The following is an 18,940-nucleotide window of genomic DNA, read 5'->3' on the forward strand; positions in this document are numbered from 1 at the left end:
GGCTGCGTGGGCCAGGTTGCACTGCACAGGAGGTGGGTGAGGACTGCATACAGTATGCAAGAACACACACCCCCTACCTCTCAGAGCACCATCTAGTTGGCCACATACTCCTGCCAGCTTTTCAAAGCCAATAAATCAATGTAGGACAATGTCAATTTGATATCAGTTGGGATAGATTTAAAAACAATTACAGGGGTTTTACAGGGGATAAACAACGAAGACACAATGTACTCAGAGATAACCTTCAGTACCTGAGCGTCAACATCCCACTGAGCTCTCCCAACTTTTGTCGGGGTAGACAGGGTCTCCGTCTCAAACTGCATCCTATTCCCTCTGTAGTACAATACAGGGCTCTGGTCAAAAGTAGTGCACTATATAGGGAATAGGGGGCCATTTGGGATACATCCTAAATGTGGGTTGCAGAGCCTCAGCAGGGAGTGAAGACTCTGCCCCCTAGTGGAGAGAAAGTAAAAATACAGTCCTGAAGAAATCTCTCTTTAACATTTAAGTAACGATTCATTGACTTGAGTTTTTGTGGTGTCACATTTAAGTTCATTCAAATTTTCTACTGGTCTTAAAATGCAGGTCTTCGCACTGTGGAGATCAAGCTTACGTTACATCAGAAACACTAGGGGTCTGTTTCCTGTGGAGATCAAGCTTACGTTACATCAGAAACATTAGGGGTCTGTTTCCCGGGCGCAGAACAAGTCTAGCGCTGGAGTAGAAAGCATGCTCAATGAACATTCTCCATTGAAATAGGGTTTTAGTCCAGGATAGGATTTAATCCGTGTCCAGGAAACAGACCTTACGAGTTTTAACACTGGTTGTATCAACATGTTATGACAGTTAAGAACAGTCAATGTAATACTTTAACGACAAGGAAACGTGACAAAGTGTGAATCTGTGAAACAAAAAGAGCCAAATGGAGCACTGAGTTTTTTCGTTTTATTTAAGGTTTCTTTTTCCAGACCTGCAGAGGACAGTTCAATTCCTTTAAGCTCCTCACTGAGTGTTTAACTCAGCATCATGTTTAAAACCACGGTAGTACGACTGAGTATGTTGGTTTCTCCTGGATCAGTTCTTGTTTCTGGTGAATACTGTCTTTAATAGGGGACAGCAGGAGAAAGAGAGAGAGATGAACAGAGCGAGAGAGAGAAAGATGGAGAGATCATGAGTTAAGACTAAAAGAAAGAGGCTGTGAAGGGAGGAGAGGTTATTAATTCTCTTGGCCCAGAGAAAGGCAGAGAGCTCCTTGGATTAAATTGCAAGCCGTCGTTTGTCAGCTCGTCTTGTAGCACTTTACGATTTCACATTGCATTATTTCCATTCTCACACGTTTTATACAGATACATATCAGAACATTGTGACACTATTTCCCTTGCCAATCACTCAAGCGCCTCTCATTAATTCATGGTAAGGCCTCGTTGAAAGCCCTCACGGGTCTAACAAGGCGGAAACTTTTAACGCTATTGGCTACCCTTATTAGTATTAGTTTTGACCTGCATATCTTGGAAGCCTTTTCATCAACCCCTTCATTTCTCTGTTTTGTCTGCTTTCTGGTAGTTCTCCTGATAAGGGTTAAGCTACTGGAGGTGCCACACAGTGGCACTGTGTATAAGACCAAATCCTGGATTTCAGGATGTCCCAGTATTAGCCTGTAACTTCCCTACCAACAGTCTTTAAATATTGTACTTTGTTCTAGCTTCGACGCCAACCGCTCTGTTTCACCAGAATTAGCACTTAACGTGCCGAGGTTTGGTATCGCGAGTCTTGGCCTATTCTTCTTCCGACCCGAGAACAGTGGCGAGACTCTTTAACCCCTGTCAGCCAGCCCTCCTGTTAGGTGGTGCTACTTCCTCTGATACAGAGGTTCAACTGAATCTTCCCTCTACTACAGGATGGGGCACCATGACCCCTGACCCCAAAGGGAAGAACGTTGGTTTTAATGACCTGCATGAGACAAGTCATTGGTTCGGCCAGTTCCAGGCAAACTACATTGCAGTCGCCTGCCAGATCTCACAATGCCTGGATAGGTGTTCTCAGCTAACCAGTTAAATCAGCTATAGCTGATCAGTTCTCAGCTAACCACATATGATATAGCAGTCTGACACCGACTTCAAAGGCCGATCATTGGTTGCTGCATTGAGTGCAGCACTACTACAATCTAGTCGGCCTGGAACGTCACCATTGTGACCGTGTCTAACATGGCAACCGTAGCATGTATAGCCTGCCTGTGCCCTTAACTCACCCCTCCTAACGTCTTAGTCTGCCCATCTCTGTCTGCAGAATTTCATGTCATCTGAACCAACTACAACAAGTCCCTCAACAATACTTCTCTAAAGATTCTCAACCGTACCTCTTAAACCGTTAAACTGAGGCATTTTCTCACATGCCCAAAGTTAACCACTCCAGGGTTTCTCTGCAGCGAGGGAGCGTAAAGTTTCATTCAGGTCTCCTGTTCTGTTGAAAGTGGGGAGGATGAGGGTATTTGGGGCAAAGCTTTAAGAGCAGATTTTCCATTCCTTTTGTTGCTTCATCCTCAAAAGAGTAATCGTGACTTCACTTCATTCACCCACTTCATATTTAATCACGAGTTGACTTCATAAAATTACCCACGTTAGTCTTGTTTCCTGTGCCGTTTGTAGTTATCGACTTTGGTGTCAACAAACCTAGCAGTGCTCCTGTTCTTCGTGCTCGTCTAGATCATAAAGGACGGACCTCAAGTGAAGCTCACAGCAGTGTCTGATCCCAAACAATTCACCTGGGTCATATTCATTATGCACCAAACGAAGTGAAACCGGCAGGGACTACATGGATTTATCTGTCCAATAAGGAACACTTTCCGTTTAAAAATGTTTCACTACTACTGAACACACCCCTGACTACTGGAGCTCACAGTAAGGCATTGACTTGGTCGGTAGCAGACCAAAAGGGAGGGTACCTAGCAATGCATGTCATTTGCCACGAAAAAAAACAAAGGAACAAACAGGCCGTCAGTTTTCAAAAAAAAAAAAAGATAGAAGTTGAAAGGACAAAGAAAGCAGCCTTGTTATTTTGTTAGCTAATAATTTTTCATAATTTGATAATCTGCAGATTGGTGTGTGTACACTGTATCTGTATCGGGTTGGGACACTGTTGTAATCTGTCTTTAGTGTCGGTCCCCAGCGGTGGTGCTGTTTAGCAGCTCTGTAGCGCTCTGGCCTGGGGGTCTGAAGGCTGTCTGGAAGCCTGGAGGAGGGCTGTGAAACTGGCTGGGGTTGGCCTGTGTGGGTTGGGCCAGGCTGGGAAGGTAAGGGGCCCAGCCGGAGCCAGCTCTGTGGTGGAGGGGGAGGTGTGGGTGTGAGGCAGCCTGGTCTAGGAGGCCGTGGTGGTGGCTGTGGAGGGACTGGTGATGCTGGTTCTGGGGCTGCTGGGGGAGAGAGGAGCTAGGCAGGGCAGGGCCGTCCATCTCTGTCAGGGCCTGGAGGGACTTGAGCCAATGGGGAGGGTTCTGGTCCTCTTGGAAAAGGTCTAAACTGTTACCTGTCGAGGCTGGGATGCCTGAAGAGAGAAGAGAGATGGGTGAGTGAGTGGGAACTGTAGGACAGAGTTTCCCAAACTCTGCATGCTTTGGTTTTTGCCCTAGCACCACACAGCAGATTCAAATACCCAACTCATCATCAGCCTTTGATTAGGGCAAAAACCAAAACGTGCACCTAGAGGGAGCCCTCGGAACCAGTTGGAGAAACCATGGTGTAGGAGACGCACTTCCATTTAGTATCTTTAGTGCTGTCTACAGATCTCCCTGGAGAACAGTGACTATTGTTGGTGAGTAGAGTATCCTGGCTAAATAAAGATGACATGTCCAACTCTGCTTATAACACTTTCAAACCTATCTTAATAAGTTAATGTAAATAGTTGTTAGATATCTACATGTTATATATGACAGAATAAAGTCATTATCATCATCGTATTGTACCCGTGTAATAAATACGTCTGGGGTTACTCACTACCTGTGATGATGGCTGGGTCCATCCAGCTGGCCGTACCGTCCCAGCTGAGGCTGTGTGATAGTCCCCCTGTCCCGTGGAGCCCCCCTGGGCCCCCCAGGTGGTTGGGCCGCCCGATGTGGTTCACACTGGAGGACGAGGAGGAGGAGGAGGAAGAGGAGGAGTTGGGGAGACCGCCGAAGTTGATGTTGATGTTGGGGAGGAGAGCTCTCAGGCCAGCCTGCCATTCTTTCACATTGAGGCCGTCTATAGAACAGCTGCTTTCTAGAGAGAGAACATATTTATTTAATTACGGACAAATTAGAAAATAAGCAGTGCTGATTTGCTTCATTTAATATAGATTTTTGATTAATCCACATCTTCAGGTGGCTTTGGACTGCCATCTTGTGGCCAAAACACAACTACATCTACATGTAATTTGTCATTTTGACCTTGCAGGAAACATGGAAGAAATAGGCAAAACGATGACATGTTTTGACATTCAATGCTTGTTACAGTCATACTGGACAGACTGTATTAAACATGACTCAAACAGGTTTGGGGTAAACTGAATTTCAATTCAGTCCATTCAGGATTTAAACTGAAATGCCAATTTCAAGTTTTGTTTACTTCCTGAATTGAGACAAGACATAACTGACTCCTAACCTCAACACTCCCAGAAGACAGAGCCAGGGTCTTATAACAACCTACCTGATATGGGGATCCCTCCCAGCCCTGTACTGTGGCGCTGAGGAGGCATGCTCAAGTCCAGGAAGTTTCCGTGTCCCCCTCCAGCATTGGCCGAGTGGTTCAAGTGTGAGAGGTGATTATTGCTGCGTGCCGAGGGAGACATGTCCATCCAGGGATGCCGAGAGGCAGTGGCGGCCTGGGCAGCCTGACTTCCACCATGATGACTACTCTGACTCTGGGAACCAGGGAAACTAAAGGAACTATAAATTTGCCTTTGGTGGAGCTGAGAAAGTCGGGGTGGAGGTCCAATGCTGCTGGGGAAATGGTTGGGGTTGGAGGGAGACACGTGAAGGCCGTGGTGTGACCCGGGGTGGTGGAGGCTGAAGGGGCCGGGGGACCCCAGCGGACTGAGCTGGTCCTGGACTGACAGCTCCTTCTCTATGAGGTCAGCCAGGGCCTTGCGCGTGATGTCGAAGGGGTCGAAGCCTAGGTCGTCGTCCTGCTGTTGTGTCTTGGATGAGGAGCCGAAGCCGAATGCAGCCTGCCAGTCTGTGGAGGACGAGACCGGTATTGTGTCTGGGGAAGGGAGAGAACCATGGAAAACTTATCTAGTGGTTATGTTTCAAAGCTGAAACGCAGTGGAGCAGACACTGCACAGTTTTAATTTTTTTACCCCTTTTTTATCCCCAATTTTGTGGTGTCCAATTGGTTGGGAGAGGCGAAGGTCGAGAGCCATGCGTCCTCCGAAACACAACTCAACCTAGCCGCACTGCTTCTCGACACAATACACATCCAACCCGGAAGCCAGCCGCACCAATGTGGCAGAGGAAACACCGTACACCTGGCGACCATGTCAGCGTGCACTGCGCCTGGCCCGCACAGGATTCGCTAGTGCGCGATGAGACAAGGATATCCCTGCCGGCCAAACCCTCCCTAACCCGGACGACGCTGGGCCAATTTTGCGCCGCCCCATGGGCCTCCCGGTCACGGCCGGCTGCGACAGAGCCTGGGCTCAAACCCAGAATCTCTGGTGGCACAGTGATGCAGTGCCTTAGACCACTGCGCCACCCGGGAGGCGACACTGCACTGTTAAAGGAAGCATTGTCCACTAAACAGTGTTTGTGTCTCAGTGTCTACCCCACACAACCCACCTGATGCGAAGAGGCTCTGTGGTTCAGGGGTCATGGGCCAGTCGGATCCCCCTCTAGGTGTGTTAGGGAAGGGGGGCAGGCCAGACGGGATGGGGTTGGGTTGTCTGAAATTACTGTTGTCTGAGAACAAGGACTGGGACTCTGCAGCAGCCCCCTCGAAGGGCGAGCGGGCGGTGAGGTCCACTACACTGATAGGAACCACCAGACTGCTGGGGGGTCTGGTCAGCCCCGGAGGAGAGGAGGGGGACTCACTGTTAGGCATCTGGAGAGGGGAGGGGACATTGGTAATGTCTGTGACAATGTAACATTTGTAAGAAATAATCAGCTATATTTGAAAATGGCTCAGAACAAACTGTATACTCTGTATATACTTAACAATCATTTCCCTAAATAACGTCAATATGTTCTTCATGTAATATAGTAATTATCTATACACAAATCTTGAAAACACATTTAAAAAAACATATTTCTGTACTTCTACATGTGAAATTAAGTCATTAGTAAAGGTCTTCGTACCTGTTGTAAAGTCTCTCCATTCACCATACTTATTGATTCCGGAAGTTTGTCGCTGGGACTAAAGAGAAACAGACTATGATCTTCATGGCCCACCACCAGCATTTAAAACGGACCAAAAGGAGACCAGTTTGGCCTGTGCGTTATAACCTTTTCACTCTATTGTTCTGACCTGAACCAAACTAGGCTGGCTTGGATTCTCTGTTCACACAGCCCTTTTCAGCACATTTCCAGCAACTATAGTGAATGTGTAACCATGCAGTACAGAATAGTACTGCCTGCCTTCTCAGTAAGCTTGGTTTAACCCTGCAGTATATATTGCCTGTGACATGTCAACATTTCTGTTGTCATTGTAAAATGGACTAATAAAGTCTTATTCTTCTACAGCGCATTCAGAAAGTAGTCTCACCCATGACTTTACACATTTTGTAAATTGATAAAATGTAGATTTTTGGGGGGTCACTGGCCTACATACAATAACCCATAATCAAAGTGGAATAATGTTTTTACAAATTAATAAAAAAATATAAGTTAAAATGTCTTGAGTCAATAAGTATTCAAACTCTGTTATGGCAAGCTTAAATAAGTTCAGGAGTAACAATGTGCTTCACAAGTCACATAATAAGGTGCATCGACTCTGTGTGCAATAGAGTTTAACATGATTTTTGAATGACTACCTAATTTCTGTACACACATAGAATTATCTGTAAGGTCCCTCAGTTGAGCAGTGAATTTCAAACAGATTCAACCACAAAGACCAGGGAGGTTTTCCAATGCCTCACAATTTCAGGGATTTCACCACGAGGTCAATGGTGAATTTAAAACAGAGTTTAATGGCTGTGATAGCAGAAAACTGGATCCACAACATACATTGTAGTTACTCCTCAATACTAACCTAAATGACAGAGTGAAAAGGAAGGCTGTACAGGAAAAAATAAGATTCCAAAACATGCATCCTGTTTGCAATAAGGCACTAAAGTAATACTGCAACAAAAAAAAAATGTGGTAAGCAATTCCCGTTTTTGTCTTGAACAGAAAGTGTTACGTTTGGGACAAATCCAATAGAGCACATTACTGAGTACCGCTACATATTTTCAAGCATGGTGGCTGCATAACGTTATGGCTGTGCTTGTAATCGTTAAGGAATGGGGAGTTTTTCAGGATAAAAAAAAAAAAAAAAAAACGGAACGGAGCTGAGCACAGGCAAAATCCTGGTGGAAAACCTTGTACAGTCTGCTTTCCACGAAACACTGGGAATGAATTTACCTTTCAGCAATAACCTAAAACACAAGGCAAAATCTACACTGGATTTGCTTACCAAGAAAACAGCTAATGTTCCTGAGTGGCCGAGTTACAGTTTTGATTTAAATCTACCTGAAAATCCATGGCAAAACCTGAAAATGGTTGTCTAGCAATGATCAACAACCAATTTGACAGAGCTTGAAGAATTTTGAAAATAATAAGTAGGCAAATAGTGTATAATCCAGGTGTGGAAAGCTCTTATAGATTGACCAAGAAAGCTGTAAATCACTGCCAAAGATGATTCAGGGGTGTGAATACTTAAGTAAATGAGATATTTATGCATTTTATTTTCAATAAATTTGCACCAATTTCTAAAAACATGTTGTTTCCATTGTCACTATGGTGTATCCATTTTGAATTCAGGCTGTAACAACAAAAATGTGGAATAAGTCAAGGGGTATGAATACTTTCTGAAGGCACTGCATATCAGGGGTTCTCAAAGTGGGATCCAGGTACTGCAGCGGGTCTGTGGCCAGATCTCTCGATCTATATGCATCCACCTATCCCCACACACAATTTATTTAATGAATATTACAAAAGAGAATTTTGGCCAAGGGATCCATGGAATAAATTTAAAAAGTGTAATATTATTAATCTATCATTTATGTTCAACATACATGGGCAACATGGGCCTCGGAGGCTCACAGACATATTGGTATCCACAGCACTCCAATTATACATTTTTAAACTCAATACTATTCCTCCCCCAATTTTTATTTACTGCACTGTAATTTAAGTTTTAAAAACTGGAAAGTTCTCTGCCTCATGGCAAAATGTGTAGAATTGTAGGATATTAGCTTGACAGCTGAAAAAAATTATAATAATACCTGCCCCATGACCAAAAAGTGTAGAATTACGGAAAATTCGCTTTAAATCTGAAATATTTTCTCTCCGATGCCAAAATGCGGGCCTTTTAAAATGTTCCTTCCTCTGGGCTGAGAATTGGTTCGTCTGGCCATGTAATGCAGATGTCATAGTAAAATTCCTTGTAGGCTATTTTTTAAATGGCACTCGAGTAATGTTCTGATTATGAGGGGGTGCTATCACAAAAGTGGTCCATGACCCAAAAAGTTTGAGAAGCCCTGTTCCATATTACCTGTTGCTGTCACAGTTAGAGGAGAAGGGGGACAGGGCAGCACCCTGACCAGACCCCATCCCCAGCTCGGTGTCCAGCCCCAGGCCAAGTCCTAACCCATCGGAGGTCATGCCCTCTGGGTCCAGGCAGCAGTCTAGCAGCGGAGGAGACTTCCTGTCCTCCGACAGGCCATTGGCCAGTTTGCCACCGTACTGCGATAGAATCGGCCACCCATCTTTGCCATTGTTGGGTCTGTTGTGATACATGGACAAACATCCAATAAAGAGATGTTGTGTGGTCGAAATCGATAGAAGCCTCAGGTGGTCAAGTGGTTAGTGCCACAGCCTCCAGGGCAAATATTTGCTGTTGGGGAGAGCCAAAATACCGAACATACCTTTGTGTAGAATTTGAAGATCTGCTTTTTGACTTTTCCCCTGCACACGTTGACGTTTGTAGAAAGCTGGGGTTCATTTTGTAGAGGTCCTGGAGTAGTGTCTGCTCGTATTCTTGGTGTTTCCCGGCCTAAGGACAAACATAGTAACGTTAAGTAATTTAAGCAGTGAATCATAACACACAACGCTCCCACTGTTCACCACAGACACCTACTCAATTCAACTGTGTCGCAGCTTCCACCTATACCCAGATCTAGCATGACAACGACATTAGGAATCAGCTATACAGCATAAACAAATCTGGGACCAGGCTAGCTTCAAATAACATTAACGCTGAGGTCCAAAGTCACTTGAAGTAAGAACATGGTTGAAAAGGCAGATACTAAAACATCCAAGAGGAAATAAAGAACCAGATCTAACCTGGGACAAGGTATACACACAGGCAAGAACAGTACATGAAGTCAAGAGAAAGTTGTTAGGCATCTCTATTCACCCACCAACAAATCACACAGGAAGAATAATAATATATATATATTTTTTTACCTGCATCTCCTCTTTAGTAAAGCTAGCTGCCTCGTCCCCCAGCTCATGTAGATACATACAGTCTGGTTTGGGACACTGCATGCTTTTGAGGAAGTAACTGCAGTATTTTGTTGTACCTAAAGAAGCCTGCATTTAAAAAAATGTATTATGAGTGAAAAATGTGTTGATGAATGTTCTCTTCAGTTGTTGCCCTTTAAATCATATTATTACATATAAGACAAAGGTCATATGGCATTTAAGACAGTACTTTATTTGATAACGTTCCTTACAATAAGTCAACAGTTACGTCTAGGACCAGTTTCCCAGACAGATTAAGCATAGTCCTGGACTAAAAAGCACCTTCAATGGAATTTCTCAATTGAGAATTGTTATCCAGAATTTGGTTTAATTTGTGTCCAAGAAACTGGCCCTGAATGTCTGTTTCGGTCACCTTGAGTGTTCTGCCGTCCACCACTACATTGTTTACACATTGTATTGCTTTGAGGGCGTCTTCAGAGCGGATATAGGTGACATAGGCACTGGCACTGGGACCCTGTGGATCAGAAAAGTTATAATAATAATATTCAGAATAGGTCGTAAGAAAACACACAGCTTTTTATTAGAGATGTAGTGTGTGTAACAACCTGACTATTTACATTTGAGAGGAACCCACCTGCTTTTAAATTCAATCCCACTTTTTATGATCTGACACTTTTCTCCAAAGTAATTGACAGTACAGTGAGTATGTACAGTACCAGTCGAAAGTTTGAACACCTACCCATTCAAGCGTTTTTCTTTATATTTTCTACATTGTAGAATAATAGTGAAGATATCAAAAATATTTAATAACACATATCGAATCATGTAGTAACCAAGTGTTAAATCTCCGATTCATCAAAGTAACCTTGATGACCGCTTTGCACTCTTGGCATTCTCTCAACCAGCTTCATGAGGTAGTCACCTGGAATGCATTTCAATTAACAGGTGTTCCTTAAAAGTTAATTTGTGGACTTTCCTTCTTAATGCATTGAGCCAATCAGTTGAGTGACAATGTAGGTGTGGTATACAGAAGATAGCACTCTTTGGTAAAAGACCAAGTCCATATTATGCCAAGAGCAGCTCATATAAGTACAGTGGGGAGAACAAGTATTTGATACACTGCCGATTTTGCAGGTTTTCCTACTTACAAAGCATGTAGAGGTCTGTAATTTTTATCATAGGTACACTTCAACTGTGAGAGACGGAATCTAAAACAAAAATCCAGAAAATCACATTGTATGATTTTTAAGTAATTAATTTGCATTTTATTGCATGACATAAGTATTTGATACATCAGAAAAGCAGAACTTAATATTTGGTACAGAAACCTTTGTTTGCAATTACAGAGATCATACGTTTCCTGTAGTTCTTGACTAGGTTTGCACACACTGCAGCAGGGATTTTGGCCCACTCCTCCCTACAGATCTTCTCCAGATCCTTCAGGTTTCGGGGCTGTCGCTGGGCAATACGGACTTTCAGCTCCCTCCAAAGATTTTCTATTGGGTTCAGGTCTGGAGACTGGCTAGGCCACTCCAGGACCTTGAGATGCTTCTTACGGAGCCACTCCTTAGTTGCCATGGCTGTGTGCTTCGTGTCGTTGTCATGCTGGAAGACCCAGCCACGACCCATCTTCAATGCTCTTACTGAGGGAAGGAGGTTGTTGGCCAAGATCTCGCGATACATGGCCCCATCCATCCTCCCCTCAATACGGTGCAGTCGTCCTGTCCCCTTTGCAGAAAAGCATCCCCAAAGAATGATGTTTCCACCTCCATGCTTCACGGTTGGGATGGTGTTCTTGGGGTTGTACTCATACTTCTTCTTCCTCCAAACACGGCGAGTGGAGTTAGACCAAAAAGCTCTATTTTTGTCTCATCAGACCACATGACCTTCTCCCATTCCTCCTCTGGATCATCCAGATGGTCATTGGCAAACTTCAGACAGGCCTGGACATGCACTGGCTTAAGCAGGGGGACCTTGCGTGCGCTGCAGGATTTTAATCCATGACGGCGTAGTGTGTTACTAATGGTTTTCTTTGAGACTGTGGTCCCAGCTCTCTTCAGGTCATTGACCAGGTCCTGCCGTGTAGTTCTGGGCTGATCCCTCACCTTCCTCATGATCATTGATGCCCCACGAGGTGAGATCTTGCATGGAGCCCCAGACCGAGGGTGATTGACCGTCATCTTGAACTTCTTCCATTTTCTAATAATTGCGCCAACAGTTGTTTCCTTCTCACCAAGCTGCTTGCCTATTGTCCTGTAGCCCATCCCAGTCTTGTGCAGGTCTACAATTTTATCCCTGATGTCCTTACACAGCTCTCTGGTCTTGGCCATTGTGGAGAGGTTGGAATCTGTTTGATTGTGTGTGGACAGGTGTCTTTTATACAGGTAACGAGTTCAAACAGGTGCAGTTAATACAGGTAATGAGTGGAGAACAGGAGGGCTTCTTAAAGAAAAACTAACAGGTCTGTGAGAGCCGGAATTCTTACTGGTTGGTAGGTGATCAAATACTTATGTCATGCAATAAAATGCAAATTAATTATTTAAAAATCATACAATGTGATTTTCTGGATTTTTGTTTTAGATTCCGTCTCTCACAGTTGAAGTGTACCTATGATAAAAATTACAGACCTCTACATGCTTTGTAAGTAGGAAAACCTGCAAAATCGGCAGTGTATCAAATACTTGTTCTCCCCACTGTATAGAGAAAGGACAGTCCATCATTACTTTAAGACATGAAGGTCAGTCAATTCTGAAAACGTTCAAAGTTCTTGAAATTTCAAGTGCAGTCGCAAAAAAACATCAAGCGCTATGATGAAACTGGCCCTGATCAGGACCACCACAGGAAAGGAAAACCCAGAGTTACCTCTGCTGCAGAGGATACGTTCATTAGAGTTACCAGCCTCAGAAATTGCAGCAAATAAACCACTTCTAAAGGACACCAATAAGAAGGATACTTGCTTGGCCCAAGAAACGAAAGAAATGGACTTAAGACCGGTAGAAATCTGTCCTTTGGTCTGATGAGTCCAAATTGTATATTTTTGGTTCCAACCGCCGTGTCTTTGTGAGACGCAGATTAGGTGAACGGATGATCTCCGCATGTGTGGTTGCCACCGTGAAGCATGGAGGAGGGAGGAGGAGAAGATGTGATGGTGCTTTGCTGGTGACACTGTCAGTGACTTATTTAGAATTCAAGGCACACCTAACCAGCATGGCTACCACAGCATTCTGCAGCGATACGCCATCCCATCTGGTGTGCGCTTAGTGGGACTATAATTTGTTTTTCAACAGGACAATGACCCAACACACCTCCAGGCTGTGTAAGGGCTATTTGACCAAGAAGGAGAGTGATGAGTGCTGCATCAGATGACTTGGCCTCCACAATCACCCGACCTCAACCCAATTGAGATGGTTCGGGATGAGTTGGACCGCAGAGTCAAGGAAAAGCAGCCAACAAGTGCTCAGCATATGTGGGAACCCCTTTCAAAACTGTGGGTAAAGCATTCCAGGTCAAGCTGGTTGACAGAATGCCAAGAGTGTGCAAAGCTGTCATCAAGGCAAAGGGTGGCTACTTTGAAGAATACAAAATATATTTTGATTTGTTTTATACTTTTTTGGTTACTACATGATTCCATGTGTGTTATTTCATAGTTTTGATGTCTTCACTATTATTTCACAATGTGGAAAATAGTAAAAAATAAAGAAAAACCCTTGAATGAGTAGGTGTTCTAAACTTTTGACTGGTACTGTATATATTTTAGTATGTGATCCTTATGGCGATAGAACCCACGACTGTTCCCCGTTGCCAACCCAAGTGAGCCACCCTCCTCCCAAGTGAGCCACACAGAACCAGTTCTTACCTGTGAACCTGCATATGATGTGCTGTTGTTGATGACCACCTTGTGTATTTTCCCAAACTTCCCAAAATACTCTGGCCTTTTTAGAACCTGTGCAGAAATTAATAGAGATGAGACATTTTTCACAAACAAAGCTTCATAAATACAGTTGAGGGAAAACAAATATAGCTAGGTCAGTAAACCAGAAATATGATCAAGTAACAGAATAGTGAGATGAAATTCTGAATATCTTTGTCCAACCACTTAAAGCAGGGCTCCAACGCTTTTCCTGGAGAGCAACCCCTCCTTTAGGTTCACACCGACCCTGTTCCTGGAAAGCAACCCCCCCCTTCAGGTTTTAACTCAGACCCCAATTATAACTAACCTGATTCAGCTTATCAACCAACTAATTATTAGAGTCAGGTGTGTTAGACTAGGGTTGGAGTGAAAACCTACAGGACCGTAGCTCTCCAGGAACAGGGTTGGAGTGAACAACTCATGGATACAATTTTTATGTCTCTGTGTGCAGTTGAGATGATTGAAGTTAGTTTAGCGCAATTGCTGGAAGTCTCCCGGTACAGTAGCCAGCTCCTCTCAAAAGCAGGAAAATAAATCTAACTACCGTAAAGCTGGGGTAGTTATTTATTAATGCTAATAATCTACACATAGTAATCAATATTTTATAAATTCATACATTTTAGTGATAACCATAAAAAAAATAGATGATCCACTTCCTCATTTTCTGTCCCATTGTAGCATAGAGATGTATAGAGATCGCAACTTTGTATCCGTCTCAATGGCATTTCCCACAGGCTCACAGACACCATAATGGGACAGATACAACAATTGTGACCTCTATACATCTCTATGAGAAATACAACCCCAAGTCTCGAAATCTCGCAGTATCTCTTTAAAATGACTGAAGCAAAGTGGAGGAGCGGGGACGTCAGTAGATTTAACGCGACGTGTTAAAAACTATTTCCAATCAATGTGCTAAGTGCTTTTGATCTCCACCTGCATCTGTGGACGTCAAATACTCTACGATAAAACTATGTACTCAGCGCATAAGCAGCAAAAAAACTATTTCCCAGGCAAAAAAAAAAAGTATGCATGGGTTAACTGTAGAAGGGATGGGATAGTATATCACGTTACTTATAGAAGAAACCTATGGCAATTAGCTGAAATCAGATGAGAAAATATGGACATACTAAAAACAACTAATTACCTAGATGTCTCCTACACTATTGATGATGGACTCACCTCTGGGTCGATGAGGCTTCAAGAGGAAAATCCTCAAAAAGGGTACTTCAACTAGGGATGCCAAATTCAGGAAACTCACAAACTTCCCAGGTTTTCCAAAAATCCTAGTGGTAGGATTCTGGAAAGTTTCCTGGAATTTTGCCACCTTAACAAAAACTAAAAAGATCAGGATACTCTGAATGATCGGCTATGAAAATCCAACTGACATTTACTCCTGAGGTGCTGACCTGTTGCACCCTCGACAACCACTGTGATTATTATTATTTGACCCTGCTGGTCATCTATGAACATTTGAACATCTTGGCCATGTTCTGTTATAATTTCCACCCGGCACAGCCAGAAGAGGACTGGCCAAACCCCCATAGCCTGGTTCCTCTAGGTTTCTTCCTAGGTTCTGGCCTTTCTAGAGAGTTTTTCCTAGCCACGTGCTTCTACACCTGCATTGTTTGCTGTTTGGGGTTTTAGGCTGGGTTTCTGTACAGCACTTTGTGACATCAGCTGATGTACGAAGGGCTTTACAAATACATTTGATTGATTGGCCTATACTGATATAGTATATCTACACTGAGTATACCAAACATTAGGAACACCTCCCCTTTTGCCCCCAGAACAGCCTCAATTCACCAGGACACACTCTACAAGGTGTTGAAAGCGTTCCACAGGAATACTGGCCCATGTTGACTCCAATGCTTCCTACAGTTGTGTCGTGTTGGCTGGATGTCCATTGGGTGGTGGACTGTTCTTTATACACACAGGAAACTGTTGAGCGTGAAAAACTCAGCAGCATTGCAGTTCTTGACACAAACCAGTTGGCCTGGCACCTACTACCATACCCCATTCAAAGGCACTTCACTTTGTCATGCTCTTTCACCTTCTGAATGGCACACATACACAATCCATGTCTCAATTGTCTCAAAGCTTTGAAAATATTTAACCCGTCTCCTGCCATTAATTTTATTTATTAAACTAGGCAAGTCAGTTAAGAACAAATTCTTATTTACAATGACGGCCTAGGAACAGTGGGTTAACTGCCTTGTTTAGGGGCAGAACGACAGATTTTTACCTTGTCAGCTCGGGGATTCAATCTAGCAACCTTTAGGTTACTGGCCCAACGCTCTAACCACTACCTGCTGCCCCATGATCTACATGGGTCAGTTTTAACAAGTGACATCAATACGGGATCATCCTTTTCACCTGGTCAGTCTATGTCATGGAAAGAACATCTAATATAGACTCAATGTATATTAATGTAGTAAGCTCATAGGTGTCTCACCTCTGGATCTGCAAGCCTTTGAGAGAGCCCGACGACAAACACCAGGTTTCTCTGCACCACCCTGACGCTGGCCAGGTGTTTCCTGTTCTCTGTCACCTTCTGCTTCTTCTCGTTCTGTTTCTGCTTCTTCTCGTTCTTTATCCTCTGGATCTCCTCCTGTGACAGGGGCTTGTACACTGCAGGGTCCTCCGGGTACGGCTGGATGGTAGGAGCAGATAGACAGGTAAACTCACCTGTACAGACTATAGGTATATCCTTCTGGTGAGAGTTAGGAGCTGAGTAGAATCACTTCTGTCTCTGATGGATGAATAAAGTAGTATTACATTATACTAGATCAGTACTCTCCAACCCTGTTCCTGGAGAGCTACTGTCCTGTAGGTATTCGTTCCAACCGTAATCAAGCGCACCCGATTATAATAATTAGCTGGTTGATAAGCTGAATCAGGTTAGTTACAACTGGGATTGAAACAAAAACCTACAGGAGGGTAGCTCCCCAGGAACAGGGTTGAAAAGACTGTAGGTCACACTTCCATAACCCCACCGAGCCAGCCTTTTTCTGCAGGCGGGGCAGAGGCCGTCCTCGTCTGTGCGGATGCGGTGCTAGCAGAAGGGCTAGGGGTTAGGATAGATTACGTACCTTTCTGCAGGCAGGGCAGAGGCCGTTCTCGTCTGTGCGGATGCGGTGCCAGCAGAAGCGGCAGATCTGGTAGCCACAGGTGCAGGGGAAGAAGTTGACGTCGTCAATCTCCAGCGGCTCCATGCACAAAGGGCACTCCATAGAGTCATCCTTCATCTCGGGGCTGTGGGACATCCTATGTCACGGTGAAGGGAGCAGGTGTCACGGCTGGGAGGGAGGAGCGTAGTATGGGATGGGAGCTTTAGTAAGATATCAAGTTATCTTTATTGTCCCAATTGGGAAATGTGTTGTGCAGTCAGGATTCAACAATAAACATTGACAACATAAAACCGATACACACACAGTGAGATGGATAAAAAGGAAGTCCTTGTCGAAAAGTACAGCAATAAATAGACATTTCCTTTCATGTGCAGATGAGATAGGATAGACTGGAAAGGTAATTCTGCTTTTCACAAACTCTATTTTGACTATTTTCTAAGTAGGTAAATAAATGGTCAACAATTGATAGGTTTCCATCCAATTGGCAACAGATTTGCATGCAAATATTCAAAAATCCCCATAAAAAGAAAGGTGCGCATTTTCCATCCAGAGATGTGTTCCCATCAAGTTAGTTTGATATGGCTGTTATATCAATATTTGCACATAAACGCCTTCATTTCTCACATAATTAATTTTACCAACACAAAAAGATCACCTCTTGTAGATGATTTAGTTTTGTCGACATTTTTTTATACATTTAACAAATCTGCTGTTTCCATCAAGCCTGTCGAGACATTATCTGACATACTTTACTCGCATAAAAAAGGTTGGATTGGAAATCTGGATAGTGGAGAACATTAATAGTACACTAGTGACAATGCAAAACTTAGGCCTAAATCAGATCTGCTCACTTAACAAGTGGTACTGGTGTCTTCATATTTTAGTAGTCTAAGCTGAATGTTATGAGGATCATCACCAACTTTTGCCTGTGTTACAGGTCAATTGGCAACAGCTTGATACGAAAGTAGCAGATTGTGGAAAGGACAGCCAGCCACAAACACATTATGTGATGTTTTGACAGTAGGAGGGCGTACCTTCTTGTAGCTGTCAACTGTAATAGATCAAGGACTGATTTAAAACCAGGCCTATTGAATATTGGGGTTTGTTAAGGAGTTCGCGCTGGTCTTTAATAGAAGTAGATTGCAAACTGGAAGTCACTCTACCAGTGAGCTAGCTAGCTGATTAACGTTAGTAACGGCCATTGACAAACTAGCTAGACTACATGCTAGCTAACGTTAGCTCCATGGGTAACACTAGTTAACAAACTAACATTAGGTACTTTCCAATACAATTGGTCAAACGCATATTTAAATCCGTTGCTAAACTACAGCGGACATAGCCAACATTCACGCCCCTGTCCCCTCAAATGATGCAGGTGTACAAGTACTATAAGCAGCAATTGTCAGATGACTGATACTATGAAGCCAAATAGCTAGGTAATTAACGTTAGCATGCTGCTAATGGTTTGCAATGATTCTCTCCTGTGTTAGCTCGCGGTATAACATACGTTAGTTAGCTCGCAAAAAGCCGGTCAGGTGCCTAAACAATAAAATATAAGTAAGACTCAAGTCAACGAGTAAAATGCCGTCCATTTGACATTTTGCTTTGAGTAAAAACCCAACGTTCACATGACAGGCACTGTCGTGTGAATACAAAGTGACAGCTTGTTAACCAACGAAAATGCTAAAAGGCTAACATTAGCAAACAAGCTAACTTCAGAATCTAGGCTGGCATTCAGAGTTAGCTAGTTAGTTAGCGACTGCGGCCTACTAACGTTAGGTTGCGAGCTAACAGACTCAGACACTGTAAACCATTGACATTTCATTAAATCCACAACTAGCTAGGCGTCAATGCAAAAGGATGGCATTGAGGCAGAAACTGTATAAATTCGTTTATGCACCACGGAGCTAAATGTTATGTTACCACGAAATTATCAGCAGTTACAATAATAGTTTCGACTAGCTAGCTACTTACCCTGTACGTATTACAGGGATTCCACTCCAAATGGACAGTCACACCAAATTGGGCGGGGATTGCTGATGTCTCTGAACTGTCCAGATTTGTATAGACACTTGAGATTATGTTAGGCTTATTATTGGACTATAATTCAAAAGGCTTGATAGATGTTTTGTCCTTTTCTTGTTTTGTTTTTTTATCTGTAAAGAAGATACGCTCTAACCACCATTTTAGCTAGCATTAAAATAGGGAGGAGTGAATGAAGTAAGCATTCAGTACGTACTGCGGCGG

General features: G+C 43.5%; 1 protein-coding gene across 2 annotated transcripts; it reads right to left on the bottom strand.

Annotated features, from left to right (window-relative positions):
• Nucleotides 1-931: 931 nt before the first annotated feature.
• On the bottom strand, nucleotides 932-18,915 carry LOC139584293 (CCR4-NOT transcription complex subunit 4-like). Of its 2 annotated transcripts, none has more exons than XM_071415961.1 (13): nucleotides 18,668-18,915; nucleotides 16,655-16,861; nucleotides 16,018-16,215; nucleotides 13,509-13,595; nucleotides 10,065-10,166; nucleotides 9,635-9,760; nucleotides 9,094-9,221; nucleotides 8,721-8,951; nucleotides 6,326-6,383; nucleotides 5,810-6,071; nucleotides 4,680-5,234; nucleotides 3,990-4,253; nucleotides 932-3,540 (listed from the first exon to the last, which is right to left on the bottom strand). In XM_071415961.1, exons 2-13 carry the CDS (start codon nucleotides 16,826-16,828, stop codon nucleotides 3,149-3,151), a joined length of 2,577 nt encoding a protein of 858 aa, XP_071272062.1. In that variant the 5' UTR covers nucleotides 16,829-16,861; nucleotides 18,668-18,915; the 3' UTR covers nucleotides 932-3,148. The 2 variants fall into 2 exon arrangements, with proteins under 2 accessions (XP_071272062.1, XP_071272063.1); XM_071415962.1 differs by having other exon boundaries at nucleotides 3,993-4,253; nucleotides 18,668-18,914.
• Between the last annotated feature and the right edge of the window lie 25 nt (nucleotides 18,916-18,940).

This window comes from Salvelinus alpinus, chromosome 9 (genome assembly GCF_045679555.1).
Source record: "Salvelinus alpinus chromosome 9, SLU_Salpinus.1, whole genome shotgun sequence".
Classification (NCBI taxonomy): domain Eukaryota; kingdom Metazoa; phylum Chordata; class Actinopteri; order Salmoniformes; family Salmonidae; genus Salvelinus; species Salvelinus alpinus.

Bases quoted from the DNA above. Each gene is read 5' to 3' on its own strand.
- LOC139584293 (XM_071415961.1), bottom strand. From the start codon at position 16,828: ATGTCCCACAGCCCCGAGATGAAGGATGACTCTATGGAGTGCCCTTTG. The intron at 10,167-13,508 runs GTAAGAACTGGT...TCTGATCCACAG, and splicing joins CATCATATGCAGGTTCACAG to GGTCCCAGTGCCAGTGCCTA. The intron at 9,222-9,634 runs GTAAAAAAATAT...GTTTGTCCTTAG, and splicing joins TTACTAAAGAGGAGATGCAG to GCCGGGAAACACCAAGAATA.